This window comes from Eschrichtius robustus, chromosome 7 (genome assembly GCF_028021215.1).
Source record: "Eschrichtius robustus isolate mEscRob2 chromosome 7, mEscRob2.pri, whole genome shotgun sequence".
Lineage (NCBI taxonomy): Eukaryota > Metazoa > Chordata > Mammalia > Artiodactyla > Eschrichtiidae > Eschrichtius > Eschrichtius robustus.
In genome coordinates, this window is record NC_090830.1 from 77,030,165 (window position 1) to 77,055,316 (window position 25,152).

Here is a 25,152-nt window from a genome sequence, read left to right on the forward strand (position 1 = left end):
ATCACTTTAACCTACATCCCCACAGGTCAGAACCTGGTCACTGGCCCAACCTAACTGCAGGAGGGGCTGGGGAAGGTAGAGGGCATGTGGATACCTGGTGAGCACCAAGTTTCTGCCAGTTGTTTCCCCAGAATTTCACCCACACAATATATTATGGAACATTTGGTTCTTCAATATAGTATGGGAAAAAGTGGCACCACGCATCATTTTGATTTGCCTTTATATGGTTTCTTTAGGCAATTGGCCTCAACCTTTTTCTGCTGTAATACCCATGGCAGATTATGTTCACACTCAAGACACACTCCAATGGACTTGCCCAAATTTTCCCAAAATCCAAAAAACACTTTGTAGGAAAGCCCTAAGACTTTTAAAATTTTGACTCTTATTCATAAAAACATATAAAGGCATGTGAGTAACAATATAAAATTAGCCGTATGAAGATCTTTGCCAGCTGTGGTGTGGAATGGATTGGCAGCCGTTCTGTGCAGTGTCCTAGGCTCTCTGTAACACTACCTCCACTCTCGTTCATGAAAGCACAAGCCAAGCGAGGGAGAAAGGTAGAATTATAAGAACCTTGCATCCATTGCAGTTCTTTTCAAAAGCAATTTTTTTTTTTTGGCAAATTTTGATGCTTTAACTATTCTTAGTGACCTCACCATTAATTGTAATCTGTGGTGTTTTGTTCAGTAAAGGCCTTTACGTGTTAAATGAAAGGCTTGGAGGATGGATGTACAAGGCACATGTGCTAGAATGGAGGGTTTGTGTAGGAGGAGACCTGGAATTTGGCTGGCATTGAGGGGTGATGTCAGACAGCAGAATGGTAAGCTAAAGGGGGGTGAGGACTTTTGTTTGGTAGCCAGTAAGGATCCCGTAAAGTTGGAGGGGCAAACTGGTTTTATCTCACATGCCAGCTCTAATGGATTGGCACTGCACTGAGAAGGCTTATGAGGCTACATTTAGTCTCAGCTGAAAAGAGGACAATGATTGATTAGTGATGTCTGCCCCAGGCATAGGACTGCTGAGTGGAATGTGTACCATTTATTTGACATCCCTGTGCTGAAGGTTATTGAGTGGGCTAAGCTACGAGAGTCAGGGTGATAAAGTTTGGCGGGGCCATCACTAACCTGGGAGGCAGGAGACCTATGTAGTAGTTCAAGTTTTGTCACCATCCAGTTATGCCTTGGTCAAGCACTTCCCTTCTCTGAACCTGAATTGCTATAGATGAAAAATGAGGAAGGGTGGATAAGAAAATTTCCAAGCCCTTTCCAATCCTGACATTCTGCAGTTTTAGGGCAAAAGCCATGTTTTTCATGATTGGTGGGGTAGTATATAGGACAGATTTCTCTTGGACCTTTCCGAAAGAAATGCACACTTGCACAGTTGAAGGCAAGTACAGCTAGAGTTGGAAAGCCGAGCTGCTTTGTGTAAGGCTGCTGGCCTGAGTCCCTGCTGACAGCATGATTTTGTCCTGGGGGCAAAATCCACTGGCATTCAACTTGACCTCAGCCTGACAGATCTGAGGCCTGATGCCTCTGTTCACCACAGCCAGAGTGGAGCTGGCTACTCCGCAGGGGTCCATTGTACCCCATGGCTTCTGTCATTCTGCAGCCACACTCCTGTCAGCGCACTCAGCACTTCCTGGAGATGCGGGGCCGTATGGAATTTGTGAGCAGCTCTGGCCTATAGGGAAGCTGCGGAGAGAGCATCCTTAAGGGTTCTGCCTATGGTGTTTCTGGGTCTCTCTCCGGCTGCTCTGCTGCTTCAGGGCTACAGGTGACTGCAGTGCCTGGGACGGGGAAAGTCAGCAAGTTTATCCCCAGATGAGGCTGACAGTGAGGATGAGATGCCCAGAGCCAAATGCTCTGCATAAATGCATAAATGAGCAGATGTTGGCTCTGCCTGAGGGGTGTTTCTAGCTGTGGTCAGATCAGGTTATCACCCTGGTATTTTTAGGGGACTGAGACCCCCACCCCACTGCAACCATTCCAGTGCTTGCCACTAGTCACAAGCCACAGAGTCTGCTGCATCTGTAAAGACAGGGTGAGCGGTTCCTTAGTAGGACCATTTATCACAACTTGGGCTTGGATTAAGCATTTCACTAGCATCCTATTGAATTCCTCATGACCACTGAGTATACAGTAGATGCTGTAAGTGTCCCATTTATAAATAATGAAACCACTCAAGTTTAAGTTCCTTTCCTAAGGTCACAGGGCTTCAAAGTCAATATGTAAAAGCAAAGAAGTCAAGACAGTCACTGTATAATTTGTTCAGGCTTTTCCAAAATGTCTGTCTGTGTCTCTATGTCTGTCTCTCTGTCTCTGTCTCTTTCCCTCTCTCTCTATATATAAAATCAATGGCATGTTAATCATCTTCCTCACTAACACGGGGGAAGAGAAACTACAAGAAACTCAGCCAATTCTTAAACACAGTTATGAATCCATTCATTCACCTCACAAACGTTGTGAGCCCTGCCACGTGCCAGGCGCTGTGGGTGCAGCAGAGAACAGGAATGCTGTCCAAGGAAGGATCCAGGGATCCTCCTGGAGTCCTCTGTTGCCCTCCTTCACCCTACCTATTGTTTATGAATTCTTTTTTTTTTTTTTACTGTGGAAAACAGACATACCATAAAATGTACTATTTTAACCATTTTTAAGTGCACAGTTCAGTGGCATTAAGTGCATTCATGTTGTTGTGCCACCTTCACCACTATCCATCTCCAGAACTTTTTCATTTTCCCAAACTGACACTGTGTCCTCATTAAACACTAACTCCCCATTTCCCCTCCCCCCAGGGCCAGGCAACCACCCTTCTCCTTTCTGTCTCTACGAATTTGGCTCCTCTAGGTACCTCATGTACGTTGAATCGTACGGGATTTGTCCTTTTGTGTCTGGCTTATTTCACTTCATTAGCATACTGTCCTCAAGGCTCATCCACGCTATGCAAGTCACAGGCACCACGCGGGTTTCCTTAAGGTTTCAAGTGTCTGTCCTTCCTCTGTCCACTCCGTCCCTGCTTGCTCAGGCTGCCTCCTCTCTCCTGGACCAGTGCAGAAGGGACAGGCTGCTCTCCCGGCCTCCAGTCCTTCCTTCTTCCAATGCATTTTCCACGCCGCTTCCAAAGTAACCTTACATTTCTCTTTTTAAGCTTCAGATGAGATTTTAAAGCTTATTAATTAAAGTGGTACATGTGCATGGTTGTCAAAAATTCAAATCCAAAAGGGTAGAAAGTGAAAAGAATCATCACTTAATACTCCATTTTTGTAGCTGCGCATCAGCGTTTTTAACCCCTGCCTGGCTTGCTTTCATTGAGCCAGTGCACCGCAGTTACTCAGCCAGCCCTGTCTGCTGAGACACACAAGTCGCTTCTCACACGTTGGACTTCCAGAGCTGGGCGCACATCCTTGGCCACGACTCTCGGCCCACGTCCAGGTCGGTTCCAAACAAGCCAACAGACTCCTCACCAGGCTGCCTGGCTGCATGGCTGTGGGCTGCCTGCACTCCAGCCTCTGCTGCAGCTCCTGACTGGGCGAGGGCTGGAAAGCCCAGAGCAGTGGGTCGGCTCCGACGTGGCCCAGGGCCTAGGGTTCAGCGTGAGAGGCACGGGAGGTACCTGTGCAGATAGGGAGGCTGGGACTGTTCTCGGGGCCTGTATCCGCGCAGCCGTCAGCGTTCTGCACAGGATGTGCGTCTCACACAGCTGAGCAGGCCCTGGTGAAGTGGCTGTGTGCGATGGGGGTAGAGAGTGTGCTGCCCGATACCCCCGCACAGCCAAACGGGGCCGAGGGGCAGCGGGGTCTGTCCCGGCCGGGGCTGGCTCCCTCCGAGTCTGTGGAGGCCCCACCCCCACCAGGCTGGCCTCAGCCCCGTGGTCCACCTCGTGGCTCTGGCCCACAGCTTCTCAAGAGTTCTTGGATGCCCACTGCCACTCAGGTGACTCATACCTCCACCTTTGGAGCACGTACTCTGGCTCTATCTTGGCTGAGGTTGGACATGTGCCCAAAAGGAAGTTTTAGATGGTTTGTTCTTGGGAGAGGAAGCTGGAGCCCTGGGATGTGAGGGACCTGGGGAGGAATGATAGCCCAGGGCTGCGCAGGGGACCATCCATCAGTCAGGCCTCCATCCACTTCCTCGTTCTCTCATTCCTTCTCTCACTGGTTCATCCAACGGCTCCTGGCCATTTACTCTCTTGTCAGACACTAAGCTCGACAGCCCAAGCCACCTCTGAACGTCCCTCTGTGAAACAGAACCTTGCCTGGACAGGCCACTGGATGGACTCCTGCATCCCCCAAGCAGAGGTCACCTATGAGCACGTGTGCTCCTGCCCTCCGTCTCCACTCTAGGGGATCCAGAGACAACTCACAGAAAGCCCCCCGAGGTCTCCCTTCCCAGGTGTCTGGCGACACGGCATGGTTGGGGCAGCCTCCCAGCCCCCTAGGGCTGCAGCTCATGAGTTAGTTCAGAATTTTCCCACGATGGGCCTCACTGCTCACACCTCTGCCCAGGAGCCTCCTCCGTCTCAGCTCCTGGCCTCCCTCGGCTCAGGCGGCTCCTCCTCCTGCCCAGTGGAAAGGCTGTGAGCAGGGCCTGCCACAGCTGAGGCCCCAGTCCCCACTGTGCTCTTGGCCCCGAGCAAGCCAATGGAGGGGAGTGGAGCTTTGCTGCCTGATGCAACGTCGGGCAGGGCCCATCCCTTATCAGAGCGCCATTCACAGCAGACCCTGGGACCCCACCCCCCCACGGGAGGCAGCGGCGGGCCCAGGGCCTGCTTGGGAGCCATCCAAGTAGAAAACTGTTCTCTTGTGAAGGCCCCTTGCCAGGTCACGAGGGAGGCCTGAGCAGAAAGGCCTCCGAGGGGAGAGCCGGGTAGGGGAGCTGGTGCCTAGAGTTTCGGGCCTCAGATCGCAGCCTGCTTTCTTTCCAGTGCTCCCTCACTGAGATTGCCTGGGATGCCTTCGCTGGTTTCTGCCCTCCCTACTGTTAGCACATAGCTGGAGAGACTTGGAACTGAAAGCCACAAGGCCTAGTTTCTTTATCCTCAAAAAGGCATCCTGGGTTGATATAATTCAAGAGACTGATGTATGTGAAGCCCCAAGCGCCAAGGTTTGCCCATAGTACACACTCGTAGCACACACAAGTAGTATATACGTGTAGTATCCACTCAGCCCATGCTTGTAGTACACACTCAGGGCATATAATCAGTGCACACCCACAGCACAGGTCACAGCGCACACATATGCTTCACCCAGGGAACAATGGCTTTTTCTTCTTCCTCTTTGTATTTTCCATCAACTTAGAATGATTAAGCATCTCACAGTGGGCTAAGTGCTTTGGAAAAGGCATCCATCTATTCATTCTACAAAAATTATGAGACACCTACTATGCCTGGTGCACATGGAGCAGGGCATTGGGCATACAAAGATGAAGCAGACAGAGAGCTCTCCCCTCAGGGAGCTCACATTCCAGTGACTGAAACAGGCAGCAAACAAGCACATTTCCATCCCGGAAGGAAATAAAGCAGGGTGCTGAGAGGGAACATGATAGGGAGAGGGGAGATGGTCAACATTAGGTCAGTGGTCAGGGAAGGACTCCGGAGGAGGGGACATTTGAGCTGAGTACTGAGTATAACTGGGCCCAGGACGGCTGCCCCACTCCCCACTGCATCCAGGCAGAGCTGGGCTGGCACATGCCCCTGGCCTTCTTCAGCACTGACCCTGGTGCCCTGGAAATATGACCTCCACTGGCATCCCAGCAGGGACGTACCACCTTTTCCTTTGGCTGTCACAATTTCCTTTTGCTGGTGTTGGGGGGGAGGAAAGGTATCAAGTACTCCCCTGGGAGATGGCATCCGTCAAGAAAAGGAAGAGATTTTTCATTCTTCCCATGAGCTAAGTAAGGGGGGCACCACGGGTTTGGGGAGTGAGGTAGCACAAAGTTTTGTCCAGTGTCACAGATATCACAGACACACTTCTTGCAAAGGGCCTCCTGCAGGCCAGGTTCTACCTGAGTGACCCCCATCCCAGCCCTGTCCTCGTCCCTCATGACCCGTGACCTCCTGGCATCTGTGACCCTCTGCTACCCCCGGGTCTAAACCTCTCTCGCCTGCCTGCCCACTTGCCTGCTGGCCTGCCAAAGCTAACCCTAGGGGTAGCCTGCCTGGGCAGGGCAAAGGAGCCAACAGCCTGCCTGCGGTTTCATTTGGAGGGAGTTTTCACCCTTGTGTCTTCCTTTTAGGGCAATGTCGTGAAGGTTCTCAGGAATCTGGTATTATTCGGGGGGTGAGGGGGCTGGGACAGTGACTCAAAAATAGAAACAGTGCCCGGAAGGGAGGGGAGGAGAAGGTTCAGGATCTTTGTCATCGAGGCAGCCAAAGTTCTAAATCTTACCAAAGATGTTAGACCCAAAAGAGAGAGGACAGTGAACGCAACTCCCCCTGGGCCACACCTGCCTTTTCTCCCTCTCCCATGTACCAGATACTGCTCCTCACAGCAACTTTATGCAGTAGGAACCACCCTTTCCATGCTACCAGTGAAGAAAGTGAGGCCCAGAGAGGTTAAGTCACTTATACAATGCCACACAGCGTGGTAGACATGCAGAAAGGACGAGAGCCCAGGACTTTTGGTCCTAGCTCCTTCTGCTTCCCTCACATCATCAGACCCAGGCAACTCTCAGCTGAGAGCCGAGAGGGAAGAAAGCCAGGATTTCAACGCTTTGTGCTCTGCAGACTCAGTACTGGGGCCCACCCTCCCAGCAAGATAGGTGGCCTCGTATCCCACCACAGGCTAAACTGGGTGCATGGGGAACATGGCCCTGCCCGGCATTCTGCAAATGAATGCTGACAGCCTTCCAGGCACCAGCTTCAACGGGTTGACTCACCAGTGGTTTGCTGGGCAGCTGATATGTGGTGGGTGCCATTCTAGACGCTGGTCCTGACTTCAGAGAACTTGCAGTCTGGGAATGGGAGACAGACAGACCATCAGCTGGAAAGCCCAACCACATGTGCTATGGCGGGGCGGGGCGGGGGGGAGGTGTCACTGTGGAATGTCAAGAGGCTGCAATGACGTAGATCTGGGAGGGGTGATCAGGCTACTGCTGGAGGAACCTTGGGCAAATTAATTAATCTCTCTCAACCTCAGTTTCCTCATCTGTAAAATGGGATGGTCGCTACCTAATAGGGCTTTTGTGAAATGAGGAAATGCAAATCAAGTGCTTAGCATGACACCAGGCATAGAGTAGTAACTTTATAAATTTCAATAAATTTCATCTACCCATAGCCTTCTAGTTGACTCTTTCAACCAGAGTGTAAGCCCCATGAGGGCATGGGCCGGGTCTGCTTGTGCACTGCTGTATTGCCTGTGCCTAGAATGGCACATAGTAGGTGCTCAGAAAATATTTGTTTAATGAGTGCATAGGAAATGGCCCAGAAGAATTAGGAAGAGGCAAAAATATTCAGTTGCCCTTGAACTGGCCTTGCAGCCCTCTTCCCTCCTGGCTCCTCTCCAACTACCCACACTCACAAAGCACCCCAGCATTCTGCCAGGGAGAGCTGCCCACTGCCCCACCACCACTCTGCCCTGCACAGCTGAGGAACTCCACTCCAGCTGCCAGGGTACACATCTGTCTTCTCACAAGCCTCACTGCTTTCTCCAGAGGGTAGATTTTCTGGCTGTCCCTAAAGCCACTTCCATTGTGTGATGAAGGTACAGCCCTGGGACCCTCCTTTCTGCCCTCCCACTCCCCCATGTCATCAGCTTCGAAGAAATCCATCTTTCCCAGAAAGAAGGATGGTCCTGGATGTCCTGCACAAGGTCACAATAAGATTTTTCCAAACTTGGAGCAGACTGTCTCCCATGGATGAGGGTCCTCGTGGAGAAAGGGATAGACTTTTGGAAGAGGGGGTTGTGCTGGAATCTTGGGGCTTGTGGTACGGGACAGTGTGTGTGTGATGGTGAGGACGAGTGAAAGAAATGGTGATTCAGGCTCCACTGGGCAATGGTGTTTTTACTCCAGCTTTAAAAAATATATACACTTTGCGTTAAGAGTCATTTATTCCTTTAACCATTCTGTCATTTAGCAGCCGTGCATGAGTGTCTCCTGTGTGCCTGGCCCAGTGCTAAGGGATAATGAGGGACCCAGACAAACTCCCCGCCCTCCACAAAGGGATGATCAGCACTGAACAAGTCATTACAAGTGGGCCTGCTTTATGACAAAGTCTCAGGTGCCAAAGGGAGTCTTTGTACTGTGGCGGGGCCGAGGGGGCCCTAACCTATCCCAGGGAAGCTGCCTGACGAAGCTGAGACCTGAAGGCCGAGGCCACGTGAAGGATTTTGTTAGAATTCACATGCTATGGTGGAAAACCTTTAATTTTTAAAAATTTATACATCCAGGACTTCCCTGGTAGCACAATGGTTAAGAATCCACCTGCCAATGCAGGGGACACCGGTTCAATCCCCGGTCCGGGAAGATCCCACATGCCACAGAGCAACTAAGCCCATGTGCCACAACTACTGAGCCTGCGCTCTAGAGCCCGCGAGCCACAACTACTGAAGCCCGCGCACCTAGAGCCCATGCTCCGCAACAAGAGAAGCCACCGCAATGAGAAGCCCATGCACCACAACAAAGAGTAGCCCCCGCTCATCGCAACTAGAGAAAGCCCGCGCGCAGCAACGAAGACCCAACGCAGCCAAAAAAAACAAAAACAAAAATTATACATCTGCATGGTAAAATTTCTAATAGTGCACAATGTTACACAGCAAACGTTAAGACTCACCCCACTCTTCTCTCCTGACCTACCCGTCCCTTTGTTACAGGCCTTGTGACTGTGTCACAGTCCACTTTTCTCTCCCTTAATTTTTTTTTTTCCAAATGGGATCATACTACATCAGAGGTTCTCAACCTGGGATGATTTTGCACCTCCCCCCTGCCCAGAGGACACTTGACAATGTCTGGAGATATTTTTGATCGTCACATCTGAGCAAAGGGGATTCTACTGTTATCTAATGAGTAGAGGCCAAGGATGCTGTTAAACATCCTACAAGGCACAGGACAATCCCCACAACAAAGAATTATCTGATCTAAAATGTTATTAGTGCTGACATAAAAAAGAACGAAATAATGCCATTTGCAGCAACATGGATGGACCTAGATTGTCATACTGAGTGAAGTAAGTCAGACAGAGAAAGACAAATATCATACGATATTGATTATGTGTGGAATATAAAAAAAGGGTACAAATGAACTTATTTACAAAACAGAAATAGGGTCACAGATGTAGAAAACAAACTGATGGTTACCAGGGGGGAAAGCGGGGGGATAAATTGGGAGATTGGGACTGACATATACACACTACTATATATAAAATAGATAACTAATAAGGACATACTGTATAGCACAGGGAACTCTGTAACGACCTATATGGAAAAAGAATCTTAAAAAGAGTGGATATATGTATACGTATAACTGATTCATTCTGCTGTACAGCAGAAACTAACACAACATTGTAAATCAACTATACTCCAATAAAAATTTTTTAAAAAGTCAATAGTGCTGAGGCTAAGAAACCCTATCCTATATAAACACACTATGTCTGCAGCTTGCTTATCTATAATATATATACATTATTTATATATAAAATTATAACATATTGGGTTGGCCAAAAAGTTCATTTGGGTTTTTCTGTAACATCTTATGGAAAAGCCCGAGTGAACTTTTTGGCCAGCCCAATATATAGTAGATTATTCACGTCAGCATTAGTAGATCCACCACATTATTCTTTGTGGCTGCATAATAATCCATTGCTTGCTCCATCATATTTTATTTAGATTGTTTCACTCTTTTGCTATTGCAAACATGTTTATCGCAAGGAGTATTCTTTTCATCCACTTGCCTTTCAGTCATGTGTGAGGTCAAAGGAAGTGAGGATGGAAGTGACATGGACGAATCAGAAGGTTCATTGGTATTTTGAATGACCTCATTTCAAGTCTCTGGGGCATAGTCCATTGGGAGAGTGGGTCTGGGGTTCTGGCACAACAGGGCTGTGGTCCCCAAAAGTCTGGTGGAAAAGCTCCTGTTTGTTCTCATCTACAGACAAGGGTGTCCTGACCGTTCATCTCTCCACAGGACCAGGTGTCCCCCACCTGAACGACGAGCCAGGTCCTGAGTGATGGCCCCAAGCTGAGTGCCCATGGCCCCACCCTTCCCCATGGAGAAAGGACTCACTTTGCCCCAGGACTGCCGACACTTTCTGCACAGCCTGAGAATGAGGAGCAAATATGCCCTTTTCCTGGCTTTTGTGGTGGTGGTTTTTGTCTTCATTGAAAAGGAAAATAAAATCATATCAAGGTGAGGGATGCAAGCACAAGTCTTCCCTATCAAGGTGGGGTGGGTGGGGGCAGAGAGGTAGCTATAGGGCTCTCTGTGGACCTACAAAGGCAATCCCTCAACCAGTAATCATCAGACCTCTCCTGTGCCCAGGCAGTAGGTCATGCCCATGTCCTCATGACTGCACAGCTGTGAGACTTGGGCTCCAGACTCAGGCAATTTGAGTTGGAATCCTGATTCTGGCACTTTTTTTTTTTTTTTTTTGGCCGCAGCACACATCTTTCAGGATCTTAGTCCCCCCACCAGGGATCGAACCCATGACCCCTGCAGTGGAAGTATGGAGTCCTAACCACTGGACCGCCAGGGAATTCCCCTGATTCTGGCCCTTTCTAGCTGTGACAGCTTAGACAAATTATTTCACTTTTCTGTCTTAAGTCCCTCTTCTGTAAAATGTGACTAATGATGGGGCCTGCCTTGTTGTAAAGATTAAATAAGAAAATGTAAAAGCATTTAGCCCTGTGCCTGACACACAGTTGGTGTCCTGTACTTGCTGGCCATGGTTATTATTATTAATTAACTTCCTGGCCTAGGATGATGCCTCACATTAACAGCATATCTCCTATACCAATCTGAAGTCATGGATGAGGGTGAGGCAGGGTCCTGGTACAGATACCCTGGTGGGCAGGGCTGCCATGTTCAGCTGCCCAGGTTGTGCACTGTTCAACTCCAGGGGTGTGCACTCACAACGGCTACGCTGGGAATGCTACCCCCTAGAGTTGGCAGTGTACCGCTGTGTGCAGTGGCCCTGCTAGTGGGCCTGCTAGACACAGAAAGATTTCACAGACCTTCTCTCCCAAGCACAACCCCTGCAAGAAAGCATCAACCAGGATGGGTAGGTTAGGAATAGGGCTATGTAGTAGGCACTATGTCAGTGCCCTGCCTGGGTTCCTTAGCATGGACTGCTCCAGTTTGTGCCTACTGGGTCCTACCGCAAGCTTCTGCAACTCTCCACCTGAGGGCATTCTCTCCACCTGCACACTGGCAAGCCACAAGTCCTGGGGAGTAAATGCCTCTGGGAACAGCCCGCAGTCAAGGCCAGCTGGGAGCTTCACACCGCTTGGGTAGAGAATCCTGAGGTGTGTTCTATCTACCCCATCTCCTGGGGTTCCTCCAGCAGAGCGATTTGGCCACAGGGGTAGCCTGCTCACCCTTATGGACTTCCTCTCCTCCCTGCCTCACTTCCCAACCCCTCTACCCGTTCTTCCTGTGATCAAGTCCCAAATAAACTACTTACACTCAAATCCTTGCCTCAAAGTCGGCTTCTGGGTGATTATCCTGGGATGCTCCTCAGGGTGGCACAGGGGATGGAGTCCCCAGTCCGTCACTGACCCCGGTATCCCTCTGTTCTCACAGGGTCTCGGACAAACTGAAGCAGATCCCCCAATCCCTGGTAGATGCCAATAGCACCGACCCAGCCCTAGTCTTGGCCGAGAACGCATCCCTCCTGTCCCTGAGTGAGCTGGATTCGGCCTTCACGCAGCTGCAGAGCCGCCTGCGAAACCTCAGTCTGCAGCTGGGCGTGGCGCCGGCAGAGGAGGCTGCGGAGGAGACCGCAGAGTGGGAGCCGGAGCAGCAGCAGGAGTCCCGCCCACCCGCCGAGGCCCCGCCCCGGCGCCACTTGCTCCTCATGGCAACCACCCGCACGGGCTCCTCGTTTGTGGGAGAGTTCTTCAATCAGCAGGGCAACATCTTCTACCTCTTCGAGCCGCTGTGGCACATCGAGCGCACGGTGTCCTTCGAGCAGGGCGGCGCCAACGCCGCGGGCTCGGCCCTGGTATACCGCGACGTGCTCAAGCAGCTCTTCCTGTGCGACCTGTACCTCCTGGAGCATTTCATCATCCCGGCACCCGAGGACCACCTGACCCAGTTCGTGTTCCGCCGGGGCTCCAGCCGCTCCCTCTGCGAGGACCCCGTCTGCACGCCCCTCGTCAAGAAGGTCTTCGAGAAGTACCCCTGCAAGAACCGCCGCTGCGGCCTCCTCAACATGACGCTGGCCGCCGAGGCCTGCCGCCGCAAGGAGCACATGGCAATCAAGGCCGTCCGCATACGGCAGCTGGAGTTCCTGCAGCCGCTGGCCGAGGACCCCCGCCTGGACCTCCGCGTCATCCAGCTGGTGCGCGACCCCCGCGCTGTACTAGCCTCCCGCATGGTGGCCTTCGCCGACAAGTACGAGACCTGGAAGAAGTGGCTGGCCAAGGGACAGGACCAGCTGAGGGAGGAGGAGGTGCAGCGGCTGAAGGGCAACTGTGAGAGCATCCGCCAGTCCGCTGAGCTGGGCCTGAGGCAGCCGGCCTGGCTGCGGGGCCGCTACATGCTGGTGCGCTACGAGGACGTGGCCCTTAGGCCGCTGCAGAAGGCCCAGGAGATGTACCGCTTTGCAGGCATTCCCCTGACCCCGCAGGTGGAGGACTGGATCCAGAAGAACACCCAGGCGGCGCACGACGGCATCTACTCCACGCAGAAGAACTCCTCGGAGCAGTTTGAGAAGTGGCGCTTCAGCATGCCCTTCAAGCTAGCGCAGGTGGTACAGGCTGCCTGCGGCCCCGCCATGCGCCTCTTCGGCTACAAGCTTGTGCAGGACGCCGCCTCACTCTCCAACCGCTCCGTCAGCCTGCTGGAGGAGCGCGGCACCTTCTGGGTCACGTAGGGGACTCGGGGCGTTGAGCACCCCTCCTGGTGAAAGTCCCGCCTTGCCTGCCTCACCCAGGCCAGCTGGGAGACTGCAGCGCCGCCGCAGGGGTGGGCAGGAAGACGTGCAGGGCGTAGGTGGCGCCTGCGCTGTAGAAGTAGGCCCCCAGCCCGCTCGCTTCCCCGCCCTAGCTGTGGGCCTGGAGCTTCCCGCTGAGAACAGGACAGTGGCCGGTCCTTTTGAGGGCTGTCAAACCCAGACCTAGGGGGCTGTGGTCTCCTGAGCAGGCCCAGGCAGGCCCGAGCCTATTGACAAGCCTTTCTCTTATCTCTCTCCCTCTCTCTCTCTCTCCCTCTCTCTCTCTCTCTCTCTCTCTCTCTCTCACACACACACATATACACACACAGAAATATACATGAAACACACATAGGTGCCTGTAGACCCTGTGGGTCAGAGTCCACAAATATTTAACAACCGAAAGGGGTTTCAGACACTGACTAGTCACAGTCAGACCCCCTGCTGTACTCAGTGTCAACCTTTCAGTTTCTGAATTTCTCCATAATCCAGTGTAGCATCTGGGTGGGTCCCTGGGGAGAGGTGAAATCAGCTCTATATAGAGCTACAAAACAAACATACACATATAAAGACAAATACCTACACTCACACCACACGCACAGGCAGAAGAACATAAAAACACAAACACACACACAAAAAATCTTCCCTGTTGCTTTATGCTTTATCTGTAACACACACCTAAAGAAAAGCCTCTGGTTACCTTTTTAGAGTTACTCGGGGAAGGGGGAATGATATACGGTCATGGGCCATGACCCTGTTCCCCATCCAAGCTTGAGGCTGAACGGTGGATACAGAACTGCCAAGTCCATGGCCTCTGCCCGCCTTAGATTCTCGTGGCTACCTCCCCTGACCCATTCATGTCCTTGCTGCTAGCAGGCAGCATGGTTTGAAATGGCATGGCTGACCCTCGTGTGATTGCAGCCCGAAGGCCCTGTCCTAGCTCAATTGGCTCCCCAAGAGCAGGTCCGTATTTGAAAGCTGCCTCGAGCCTGACGGGCAGGAGCATCGGTGGTCCCTGGAGGCAAAAGGCAGCTCGTGAGTCCTGTCATTTCCAGCCAGGCCTCTGTGGGGCAAGGCCCAGAAGGAAATACAGAGTGCTCTTGAGGGAGAAGTCACATCAGGATACCCTGTCCCCTGAGAAGACAGGGGAAAGAGGTCAGCCACATGGTTGGTCGTCATGGTTATGTGGTTAGTGTCTGGAATTCCTCATTTAGGGCTCTGGGAAGAGTATTGCTCAATGTGGGATGGGGTGAGTGTTTTTATTTTTTATTTTTTTTAAGTTATTTATGGTTTGGTTTCTTGTGGCTGTGTTTTCAGGTTTGTTTCTGCAGGAGTGCTGCTTGGAAGCATTGTGGGCTTGAGGGGCTGAGGGGGGCTGGGAAGACCAGTGGGGAGCACTTTGGCTCCTGCTGGAGGAAGAGGAGGAGGAGCCTTCCCCCAGAAGGACCAGAGCCGAGGTGGCCACATGGCAGCCCACAGTGCCCCACGGGCTTTTCTGTTTGATCCCATGTGGAACAAATATCAGAAACCAGTGGTGTTCTTTGCTGAGTGTCCAGAGGCAGCATAAATTAGCAATCCTCACCCCCTCCCCAAGAAGAGGCCAGATTTGAACATCTCTCCCAGGTCCTAACATATTTCCTGGGGCGTCAGGGACCTATGACCAAGCAGCAGATGTCCCCACAGTGGAAGCATTTCCCCCATTCCCACCCCAAACTGGGGAGCAGAACTCAGTACCACCTCAGAACTTGCAGAAAGCATCAGCAGTTCACTAAGGGCTGTTTCTGATTTCCTGGACAACCTCCGTATCAGATCCGTCTCATTGTCAAGCCCAGAGGGCTGAGTTTTGTTTTGAGTATTATGGGGAGCAGGGAAATACAGGATCTGGGTCCAGCTAGTGTTGCCATAGGGAAGAGGGGGGTGTGTCCTGGCAGGAAGCCAGCCTTTGAAAAGGTGAAGACAGTGGCCATCTTGTGGGATCCATTACAGTCAGTGCGTTTGAGCTGCTGGGTCTCCATCACCATGGATTCAGCCAGTCGAGGAAGTCTCTAGGTTTTCTGTTCCAAGAATAAACTGTGCCGGGAAATGGCTCTAATTTGGGGTCCAAAGGGCCTCCAGCTCTGAAAACTTGATCCTGGGGCAGAGTGGGGCCAGGATGGTTCTGGCAGGCCCAGAAGTACTGGCCATTCTTCCCCAGCCCTTGCCCTGCTCCCTCCACTGTTCCCCACCTGGGGGTGGTAGGGGGCAGGCACCTCTATCCAAGGCCCTTTCTGGTTCCTGGGGCCCTCCTAGTGTGGACTGCAGACTTCTTCCTTCTTGCCTTCCTATGCCTCTGGGGCCAAGGCCTCCACCCCTGAGCTCTGAGGACTATGCCGAGAATGGACCTTTGGGACTTCTCAGGACATTAACAATTTGTACACTGCAGGTTGACTTAATTTATTTATTTTGTGAAAAAGAAGAGACAGAAAATATTTTATTTTTTGCATGGACTCAAAGCTGTACCCAAATCAAAAAAGACAATAATAATAGAAACCATTCACTTCGTACATACAAGGACACTCCAAGACGATTCAGAATACACGAGAGGACAAAACTGAGAGCGTGAGAGTCACGATGGCCGCAGGGTATTTTTTTAGCTCGGTTTCCTCTTGTTGATTTGAAGATGTGACAGTAAGGCCCTTTCTGCTATATTATCTTTGTCCAGGTATCTGAAATAGGACACAACTCAAGAGAGTGTTGCCTTGGGCTCAGCAATGCTCTGGGAACCCTTGGGGTTTAGGGAGGAGAAGGAGGGATGACTACTGACTCTACACTCCATGGGACCTGGTTGGAGTAACGCGTGAGGGGTTTTCAGCAGGGAGCTGCGCTAGGGGAGGTGGTCCAGCTGGGAGCTAGTGCCTCCTTTTCCAGCAAGGCCAGCCCTGGTTTCTCTGCTCCCTCTGGCCCCCACGAGCCTTCCCCTCCACAGCACCCACCTGCCCGGAGACAGAGGGAGTGTTGAGGCCTCACCTCCGCCCGCCGCCAGCTTCCCCGGAACAAGAGGCTCATTCAGCAATGAGCGTTTATTCATTTTTCTTTTTCTTCATGAAGACCTCTTTAGCCCAGCCTATAAAAATAGTTCAGAACATTCCAGGCCTTGGTGAGACAGGGCAGTGTCCAACACCCTCAGGCTGTCGCCACTGCTGCCCATTCCTGGCTTCTCCTCTGGGCCTTGTTTATAAACCTTGGAGTGGATGAGGACATGGGGGGAAGGGTCTTTGGGAGCAGGATGTTTTGGGGGGGCAGGATTCCTGAGTCCCATGAAGAGGGAAAAAGAAGAAGCAGATGTGCAGATCTCTGTAGCACGGCCCTTGCAGGTTATCACCAACTTATTACTAAGGTTGAGAGACATAAGCAAATTCTAGCCCTCTGTCCCTTTATGTGATGCACTCACTTGAAAATAACTAAATGAACAGGAAAAAAAAAAAATGTTTGTCTGCCAGCACCCTCAGCCTGGGAGCTATGCCAGAGGCTGGTCTAATGGGGCAGCTGCTGACCAAACCCTTAAGAGCAGAGGACCCAACCAACCCATTACAAGAACATCTTCCCCTTCCACCTCTGCTTTCTGAACGAGCTCCAGGAGGTCCCTGTCCCAGAAGACGTATGCTTGGCCTAGAGAGCAGACAGGAGATGTAAGCATCAGATGGTCTGGTCCTGACCCTGAAGGTCTCTTCCAGCCCTGATTGACTATGAGGCCCTGGATTATGAAGGACAGGGGCAGAAGACTGGATGGCTGTGTCCCCAAGGCAGTCCTCTCCCACTCCCATCCCCAAAGGCTGAAAGCAAAGGTGGGTCTCAGAGGGATGGGTTCCTGAGGCAGGGAGAGTGGGGTGGGGGAACAGATGCCCGCAGAGGATGCTCCTTCTTTAAACTTGTGCAGTCTGACGAGCTCCAAGGAGTGGATCTTGTCAGTCTGCACAAATTTAAAGGAGGAGCGTCCTCTGAGTTCCAAAGTTAATGGGTTTGCCTGTGAGGATTCCTAGCACATGGTCCAGCTAGAAGGGAGGAAGGCGGCCCAGGGTTTCCTGAATGTAGCCACATGGCCTTTCAACTGCCCAGGGTTTCAGAAGAGTGGAAGCTGCTCTTTACCTCCAAAGGATGAAGCAGAATTGGCAGCTCAGATGTCTTAAGAACTTCAAGATCCTAGGGTCTTGTGACCTTTGTCATTCCATACTGTGCATGGGGGACTAATTAGTTATGTGTTTCCAAGATTACATGGTGCCTTCTTCAGGGCCTAGCTCATATTGTAGACCAGGTATTTTATTTGTATTTATTTGTCAAATAAAATGACCTATGTTCCTGGCTTCTTCTAACATTGGGCTTGAACTGGTCACCCCCTAAAGTCTCCCTTTCATCTGTACTTTCTAGGCCAAGTCTGCCTGGCTCCCCTGCTCCCTCCTGGTTCCTGCAAACTCTTTTTGCCAAGAATTTTGGCCCTCTGTCATGTTTCATGGCCGCATAGTACAGGATACCCCTTCATGGCCATACGTGGCCATGGTATGTACATATGTGTCCACACGTGTGTATGTGTAACATGTAGCTCAGCCTGCTTGGCCATGTTGCTCCCAGCCCCCTTGCCATCAATGTCCCAGATGTTCTTGTCGTGGCTACAATCTCCTGGAAACACAGGGGCTGCCTTCAGAAAGCTGGTGGCCACCACCAGTCAGGATCTTCTCTGCAGAACAGAATGTGAACCCATCACCTGATGGCTTACTTGATTTATTTAATTAAAAATGAAAACGCGCAATGAGCAGAATCTGAAGTGTCTCTGTTCTCTTTTTTGCGTTTATTCTCAGCAGCAATTGGGTTGTAAAAATTTAACAGGAAAATTTGTACGTCAATTATATCTCAATAAAGCTGGAGTGGGGAGAGGAATAGGGGGGAAAAAAAGTAACAGGGAAAAAAATTAGCAGCAGTAGGAAAGGGGTAACTTCCAGCAGGAAGCAGGTCAGAAAAACTGCCTACTCTTGAGGGGTGAAAGGCACAAGGGAAGCAGGGATAAGTGCAGAGGGTGTGATGAATGTTCTTTTACCAGAATGGCAGAGCTGGTGATAACTGTTTGGAGTTGGCTACAAGGATGAGGTCTGAGAGATAAATACCCAGGCATTGTCGGGCAGGGGCAAGAACATTAGCTAAAGGTCAGGGGACCTGGGGACAAGTCCCAGCCTTGCCACTCTCTGGCCCTGTGACCTTGGGCAAGTCACTTCCCTTAATCTGTACCCCAGTTTCCCTTAGAATGAAAGGTGTAATTAGTAGTTGACAAGCATTGTTCCAAAAAAGTCCCTTTAGGGATGGATTCAAGTCAGTTGAAAGGGCAGGCAATGCTCTCACTCGGAGCAACTGTGTGTTGATTCACTTCACATGTTGAAAGAGTGCTTAAGATTTCATCTGGCCTTCAACAAAATCTCAAAAATCACCTGAGATTGCCAAGAACCCTCTCAGCTAAGAAATTTAATGCAATTACATTGCTGTATCAGTCATATCAACTTAGTGCAAATTAAATTTCCATGCTTTTGTTTCCTAACAGCCACCTGGAGGGAACGGGCATTTCCTCAGGGAAAAGGGCGAGGGTTCCTTTTGGAACACAGGAAGACAAAGCTGGTGGAGCTTTGTGGGTTTGGGGACAGACGGGAAGTAGGAACAGCAGCAGCCATGAGGAGGCAGAGAAGAGCTGAGCACTGGGGACAACGGCCCCTGGAGTAAGGGGGTGACAGAGTGAAGCACGATGTGAGGAAATGAGACCTCTTCCCCAAAACTCAAACCTGTATCTCTGTCATTCCACCCAGGCCAGGCCTTGGAAGCTCAAACCATTTCCCTCCCAACCCTTAAAATAGAGGAGTCAGCCCGATGACATCCCGACCTGGGTGGAACCTCGACCACCCCGTCCCCAGCCAGGTGCCATTGCTGTGTCCAACCTGCTGGGGACTGGATATATTTAGTTTAATTTCTAGGCTGTGTTTCCTACCACAAATGGCCACCTGGAGAACCAAATTGCCCTCATCATAGAGCAGAGACTAGCGACCTCCCCACCCACCTGCCCCCTCAGCCACCAGCCTAGGCTGAGCCTCTTTCCACTCCCAGACCTCTTAGGGTTCCTGCATCTTCCTGCACTACACCCCAAGTTACCCACCCTGGAAAGGAGCCGAACACCCCATGGGGTCTCGGAGGGGCAGTCAGCTGGCTCCATCCCTGCAGGCAGTTTGATCACCAGCAGAGAGAGGCCTTGGACTTGTGCCACTTGCTCACGGAGCCCTGCCAGGCCCCGCACTGCCAGGTCCTAGAGTCTGTAGCAGTGCCCCAAGTGTTTTTGGAGGAACCGTTGTCACCTAACCTCTCTTAAGAAGTCATAGTGCACATTAGCGCATTAAAGGCTCTTAGAAGCCCTGCTTTCCTCTGTCTGACCCAGCTTACCAGGATTCACTCATAACAAGTTTTATGGGTGGAATTCTTTTACCATGAAAATTTTTTTTTCTTTTTTTTGCCGAACAAGATTTTCAAGACTTTGGCATTCTATAGAACAATGTGTACCTACCAGATACCTGCAAGTGCAAGACTAAAAGCCATGGTAAGTAGACAATAAGGTGGTAGGTGAAGTGGCTGGGGAGAAAAAGCCCAGGGTTTCAGGGCCCCATCCCACTTCCACATCATTCTCACTGAGCTGCAGGCCAGGAGCAAGAGTCAGCCTGTGAGGGGAGTAGCAGCCTCAGGGTCACTATGGGTCAGAGTTCACAGCTCCAAGGCATCCGTGCTGCTGTCATAAAACCTCCCAGTCGCTTGAAACCCTTCGTGTCCTCAAATCAACCCACACCTGCAGGGCCTCTGTGGCATTACCCAAAAGATGTGTTGACCCCCACAGAGAGTGGAGACCCTGGAGAACCAGGCCAGGCATAAACACCACAGGACACTACTGATCTGAGAAACTAGAGCTTGGGGTCATTCTTAAAGGAGCCATTTCTGAAACAGCCGGACAAAGGTTACCAACAGTAAACAGGTTCCCTGGAGATGTAATCCCCTAGTAGCTAGTAAACCCCTTGCTAAATGCTGCTGTGCAGTTTATTAGAAGAGCAAGCAAGTAGTAAAGACTCAGCAGGAGAGGCTTGCTCAAGAAAATCAGAATAAGAGAAAGAAAGAAAGAAGGAAGGAAGGAAGGAAGGGAGGGGGGTACGGAGAGTGACAGCTAGGAGGGGACATTCTCATGAGATGCAGGGGAAGAATAAGGCCAAGTTGCTGGAAAGAGCACCCATGAGAATAGCCAAAGCCATGATGCCCAAGCATTTAAGGGATGTCAGGGTCAGGCCAGGCCCAGGTACACACATAGCCCTGCACAGCACTGGCCATGGACCAAATCTACCCTGTGGATGTGTGGTCCATGAATGGTCTGCTTCTGTTTCTAACAACTGGCCACCACTTTAAAATTAAGGGATTTTATATAAAAACCAGATTTCTGCTTCCTCTTGAAAACTGGGTCACTTGGCTTGAATTACACCACAAGCTGATGCTGAGACAAAGGTTTGAGAGCAAATGGTTTATGTGGGAGCTGCAGACAGCCTGGCAGGGGAGGAGGGGAGGAGACAGCCAGCCAAGGGTGCAGGGTTGAGCCAGCTGCCACCTTGGACAACTGGAGCTGAACGCCTCCAGGAAGCACATAAAGCTTGAACCTTGGAATGATCTGAGTTGAGGGGTGAGGTGAGGGAGCCGAGAGCATTCTTACATCAAAGACCTGTCAGTCCCCACCTCCTAGAGCAATGGAAATAAAAACAAAAATAAACAAATGGGACCTAATGAAACTGAAAAGCTTTTGCACAGCAAAGGAAACCATAAACAAGACGAAAAGACAACCCTCAGAATGGGAGAAAATATTTGCAAACGAATCCACGGACAAAGGATTAATCTCCAAAATATATAAACAGCTCACGCAGCTCAATATTAAAAAAACAAACAACCCAATCCAAAAATGGGCAGAAGACCTAAATAGACATTTCTCCAAAGAAGACGTACAGATGGCCAAGAGGCACATGAAAAGCTGCTCAATATCACTAATTAATAGAGAAATGCAAATCAAAACTACAATGAGGTATCACCTCACACTGGTTAGAATGGGCATCATCAGAAAATCTACAAACAACAAATGCTGGAGAGGGTGTGGAGAAAAGGGAACCCTCCTGCACTGTTGGTGGGAATGTAAATTGATACAGCCACTATGGAGAACAGTGTGGAAGTTCCTTAAAAAACTAAAAATAGAATTACCATATGACCCAGCAATCCCACTATGGGGCATATACCCAGAAAAAAAACATAATTCGAAAAGACACATGCACCCCAATGTTCACTGCAGCACTATTTACAATAGCCAGGTCATGGAAGCAACCTAAATGCCCATCGACAGACAAATGGATAAAGAAGATGTGGTACATATATACAATGGAATATTACTCTGCCATAAAAAGGAACAAAATTGGGTCATTTGTAGAGACGTGGATGGACCTAGAGACTGTCATACAGAGTAAGTCAGAAAGAGAAAAACAAATATTGTATATTAACGCATATATGTGGAATCTAGAAAAATGATACAGATGAACCGGTTTGCAGGGCAGAAATAGAGACACAGATGTAGAGAACAAATGTATGGACACCAAGGGGGAAAGCGGGGGGCGGGGTGGTGGTGGTGGGATGAATTGGGAGATCGGGATTGACATATATACACTTATATGTATAAAATAGATAACTAATAAGAAACTGCTGTATAAAAAGTAAATAAATAAAATTAAATTTTAAAAAGTTGTTCATATTTATACTTAAAAAAAGAATTAAACATTATATTGGTACAAAATCTCAGAGTTATTAAATTATCAGGATCTAGAAAATGCCAGGAATATATTAAAATTTACCTATGCCAGTAAAAAAAAAAAAAAAAAAAAAAAAGACCTGTCAGTCTTTGGCTGAAGGTTGTTCCTGGGAAGTATTAATTCCCCAGCACTTGCCCTGCTGGCAGAACAACATTCAGAATTCTGGAAAAAGCTGTCAGGCCCAGAGAGGAAGGAAGATACAAGTGGTTGAAAGTCTCCAGAGCACAGCGCAAGTTTCCAATGAAAGGTGTGAGGGAGAGGAGGGGCCTGACAGCACCTGCTCCCTGGGGTGGTAGGTCACCTGGGGCTCTCATCCCAGCAGGAACAGCGGGCCTCAGCTGGGAGAAGGGCGGGGCCCAGTCTCCCTCTGGTCTCTCCAATACTAGGCAGCACTGATCACGGCATCTGCATTGATGTTTTACTTCCAATTCCAACAGAGACATCCTCTCTGTCAATCCAAAGTGAGAAAGCAACAGGTTCAGAGGGCCACAGCTGTGACTCCATTCATTAGGACAGCACCCCAGGCCCTGGAGTGTTTGAGTTTTCAAACCACAGCTTAAAGTCCTGGTGGAATGCTGGGGTCTGGGCTGGCTTTCCCGACAATGCTCACCAGGGGACCCTTAATGCTTAGAACTCAGGAATAACATGGTTAGTCTGGAAACCATGGGCTCTGCCTAGGTCTGCCTGGTCAGAACACCATGGAACTCAACCTTCCCTTCACCATCTCTTACCACACCCACCTGGATTTCTCCTGCCCACCCCTACCCCAAAACAGTTGCTGCCCACCTGTGCGAGAGGACAGAATAAGCAGTGAGGAGGAGCACAGGTGCTTTTCCCACCTGGAGGGTGGACAGAGCCAGCTGGCATCCAGTCCATACCAGAGCTACCCTCCCTTGAAAGTTTTCAACTTCTGATGCTCTGAGGCACATAGTAGACGATGCTCACCTGTGGGGCCCAACACATCCCTTGGGTGTGCTGTTGTGAAGATCAGCATGGCAATCTCCAGTGCCTGAGTTCAAATGCCACCCCGTCTTGCCCACCTAGGAAAGTTCAACAGGGTGACCAAGGAGAGTGTGTAAAAAGGCCTGGAGGATGAAGAGAATTTGAAGAGTTTGGGGACTGAGAAACAGTTTGCTCTGGCTGAGGTGATGATGAGACAGGAGGCTGGAGAGGAAAGCTAGGACCTGAGCGTGCAGGAGCCTCTAAGCCATGATAAGAAGAGATTGGACTTGATCCCAAGAGCTATAGGGAACCGTTGAAAGGTAGAATGAAGCAGCGTGGCCCGGCCTGATCAATTATGTCCCATTTTACAGATGAGAAGAGAGAGGCACAGAGAGCTGACATGACCGGTAGTGTCAGGATATGAATCCACATCCCTCCTCCTTGAAGACCCTTCTGTCCCATCTTTTGCCTCAAGTCTCCCACTTCGATCTGTTGAAACCCCAAAGGCCACGAAAAGGCTGTGGAGGACCAGAACGAAAGGCTTTCCTTTGAGATCATACAGAACAAGTCTGACCCCTCCCCTATGTGCCAGCTTTTCAAAGTCAGCCTGAGTCTGCTCTTCTCCGGCAAGGTGTCCTAGCTGTGTGACCCTGGACCAGTGAATTGCTGTCTCTGAGCCTTGGGTTGCTCATGTATAAAATGGGGATAATATCAATGTGAAGGACAGGGATGCATGTAGTGTGTCTGGTTCATGGTAAGCCCTAAATAAACAGTGGCTGCTGTTACTTGAAGATGGAGGCCCTTCACCCTATTCACCCTCTTCTGGATGCCTCTCAGTTAATCAACGAATCAACAAGTATTTTGAAGGCTATAGGGAAGCTTAAATAGAGCATACAGTGGAACCTGGGGCCAAATAGAATAGGTCCCTCAGCATCTGCCCCAGGCAGTCAAGCTGTCCCCTGCGGGACAAATCCTGAAAACCAGTGCTGAGATTCCAGGGACAGACCTTGAGATGGCCCACAGAGCAAAGGGCAACTCCCAGAGTTTGGGTGAGTGAGTAGGACTAATCTCTTTCCTTTTGGAAGCTTTCATTAATTCCACTTCTGTGTTTCAGCAGTCTCTTTCCTCTGACTTGATCTTGATTTCTTTAAGCAGTTTCCTTTCCAGGAAAAAAAAAATGCCCTCTGCCTTCTGTCTGTATGAGTGGAGAGACTGACTCTTGAGAACCAAGAAGATCTGGGTTTAAATCAATTCATTCAAAACACTGTCCAATGGGCAGCACTTCTCCCCCCTTCCCTGGCCCTGGAGGGGTCTGGCTGGCCCAAATGGAGGTGTGTTCACACTTGGTCTGGAGCCTACCGCTTCCTGAAGCAGGCAGGTCTCACTTGGCTGGGAGCAGAGCAACAGCTGAGAAGACATGTGTCAAGATATCACCTTGGAGGGACTTCCCTGGTGGCACAGTGGAGAAGACTCTGTGCTCCCAGTGCAGGGGGCCCGGGTTCGATCCCTGGTCGGGGAGGGGAATTGGATCCCACTTGCGTGCAGCGACTAGGAGTTCACGTGCCACAACTAAGGAGCTCATGTGCCACAGCTGGGGAGCTGGCAAGCTGCAACTAAGGAGGCCCTGGAGCTGCAACTAAGGAGCCTGCCTGCCGCAACTAAGAAGCCCACGTGCTGCAACTAAGGAGCGGTGAGCCACAACAAAGGAGCCCGAGAGCAGTGGCTGCAGGGCCCGCCTGCTGCAGCTGAGACCCAGCACAACCAAATAAATAAATAAATAATTTTTTTTTTTTTTTAAAAAGACTTCCCTTGGAAGTAGGAATCCAAGGACCCCATTACAGGGACATGCTCCCGACAGCTTACTTCTAGATGTCGTGCCCTTCAAGTTCTCTTTCACGGGTGGTTAAGCCTCAGCGAAAGGCTTCACATTGTCTCCCACTATGCCTGACACAGCACAAGTGGTGGTTGAATAAATGAATGAATGAATGAATGGTAAGGAAGTTTAAGAGGCACTTGGAATAAACAATTTTTTTTCAATTGTAGTAAAATACACGTGACATAAAATTTACTGTTAGTGACATTTAGGACATCCATAATAAGCAACAATCACCACTATCTAGTTCTAGAACATTTTCATCATGCTAAAAGGAAACCCTCATATGCCCTGCAACCACAAATCTGCTCTCTGTCTCTATGGATGTGTCTGTTCTGGACATTTCATATAAATGGAATCATACAATATGTGACC

At 50.2% G+C, this 25,152-nt stretch overlaps 1 protein-coding gene across 1 annotated transcript in view; it reads left to right on the top strand.

Moving 5' to 3' along the window:
• CHST3 (carbohydrate sulfotransferase 3) overlaps positions 1-17,872 on the top strand; it is a 41,144-nt gene extending 23,272 nt beyond the window's left edge. Inside the window, exons 2-3 of the mRNA XM_068547765.1 lie at positions 10,116-10,337; positions 11,730-17,872. Of these exons, the coding sequence (XP_068403866.1) occupies positions 10,180-10,337; positions 11,730-13,023 (1,452 nt within the window). The 5' untranslated portion in view covers positions 10,116-10,179 and the 3' untranslated portion in view covers positions 13,024-17,872. The remainder of the gene's footprint in view (positions 1-10,115; positions 10,338-11,729) is intronic.
• The last annotated feature ends 7,280 nt before the right edge of the window (positions 17,873-25,152 follow it).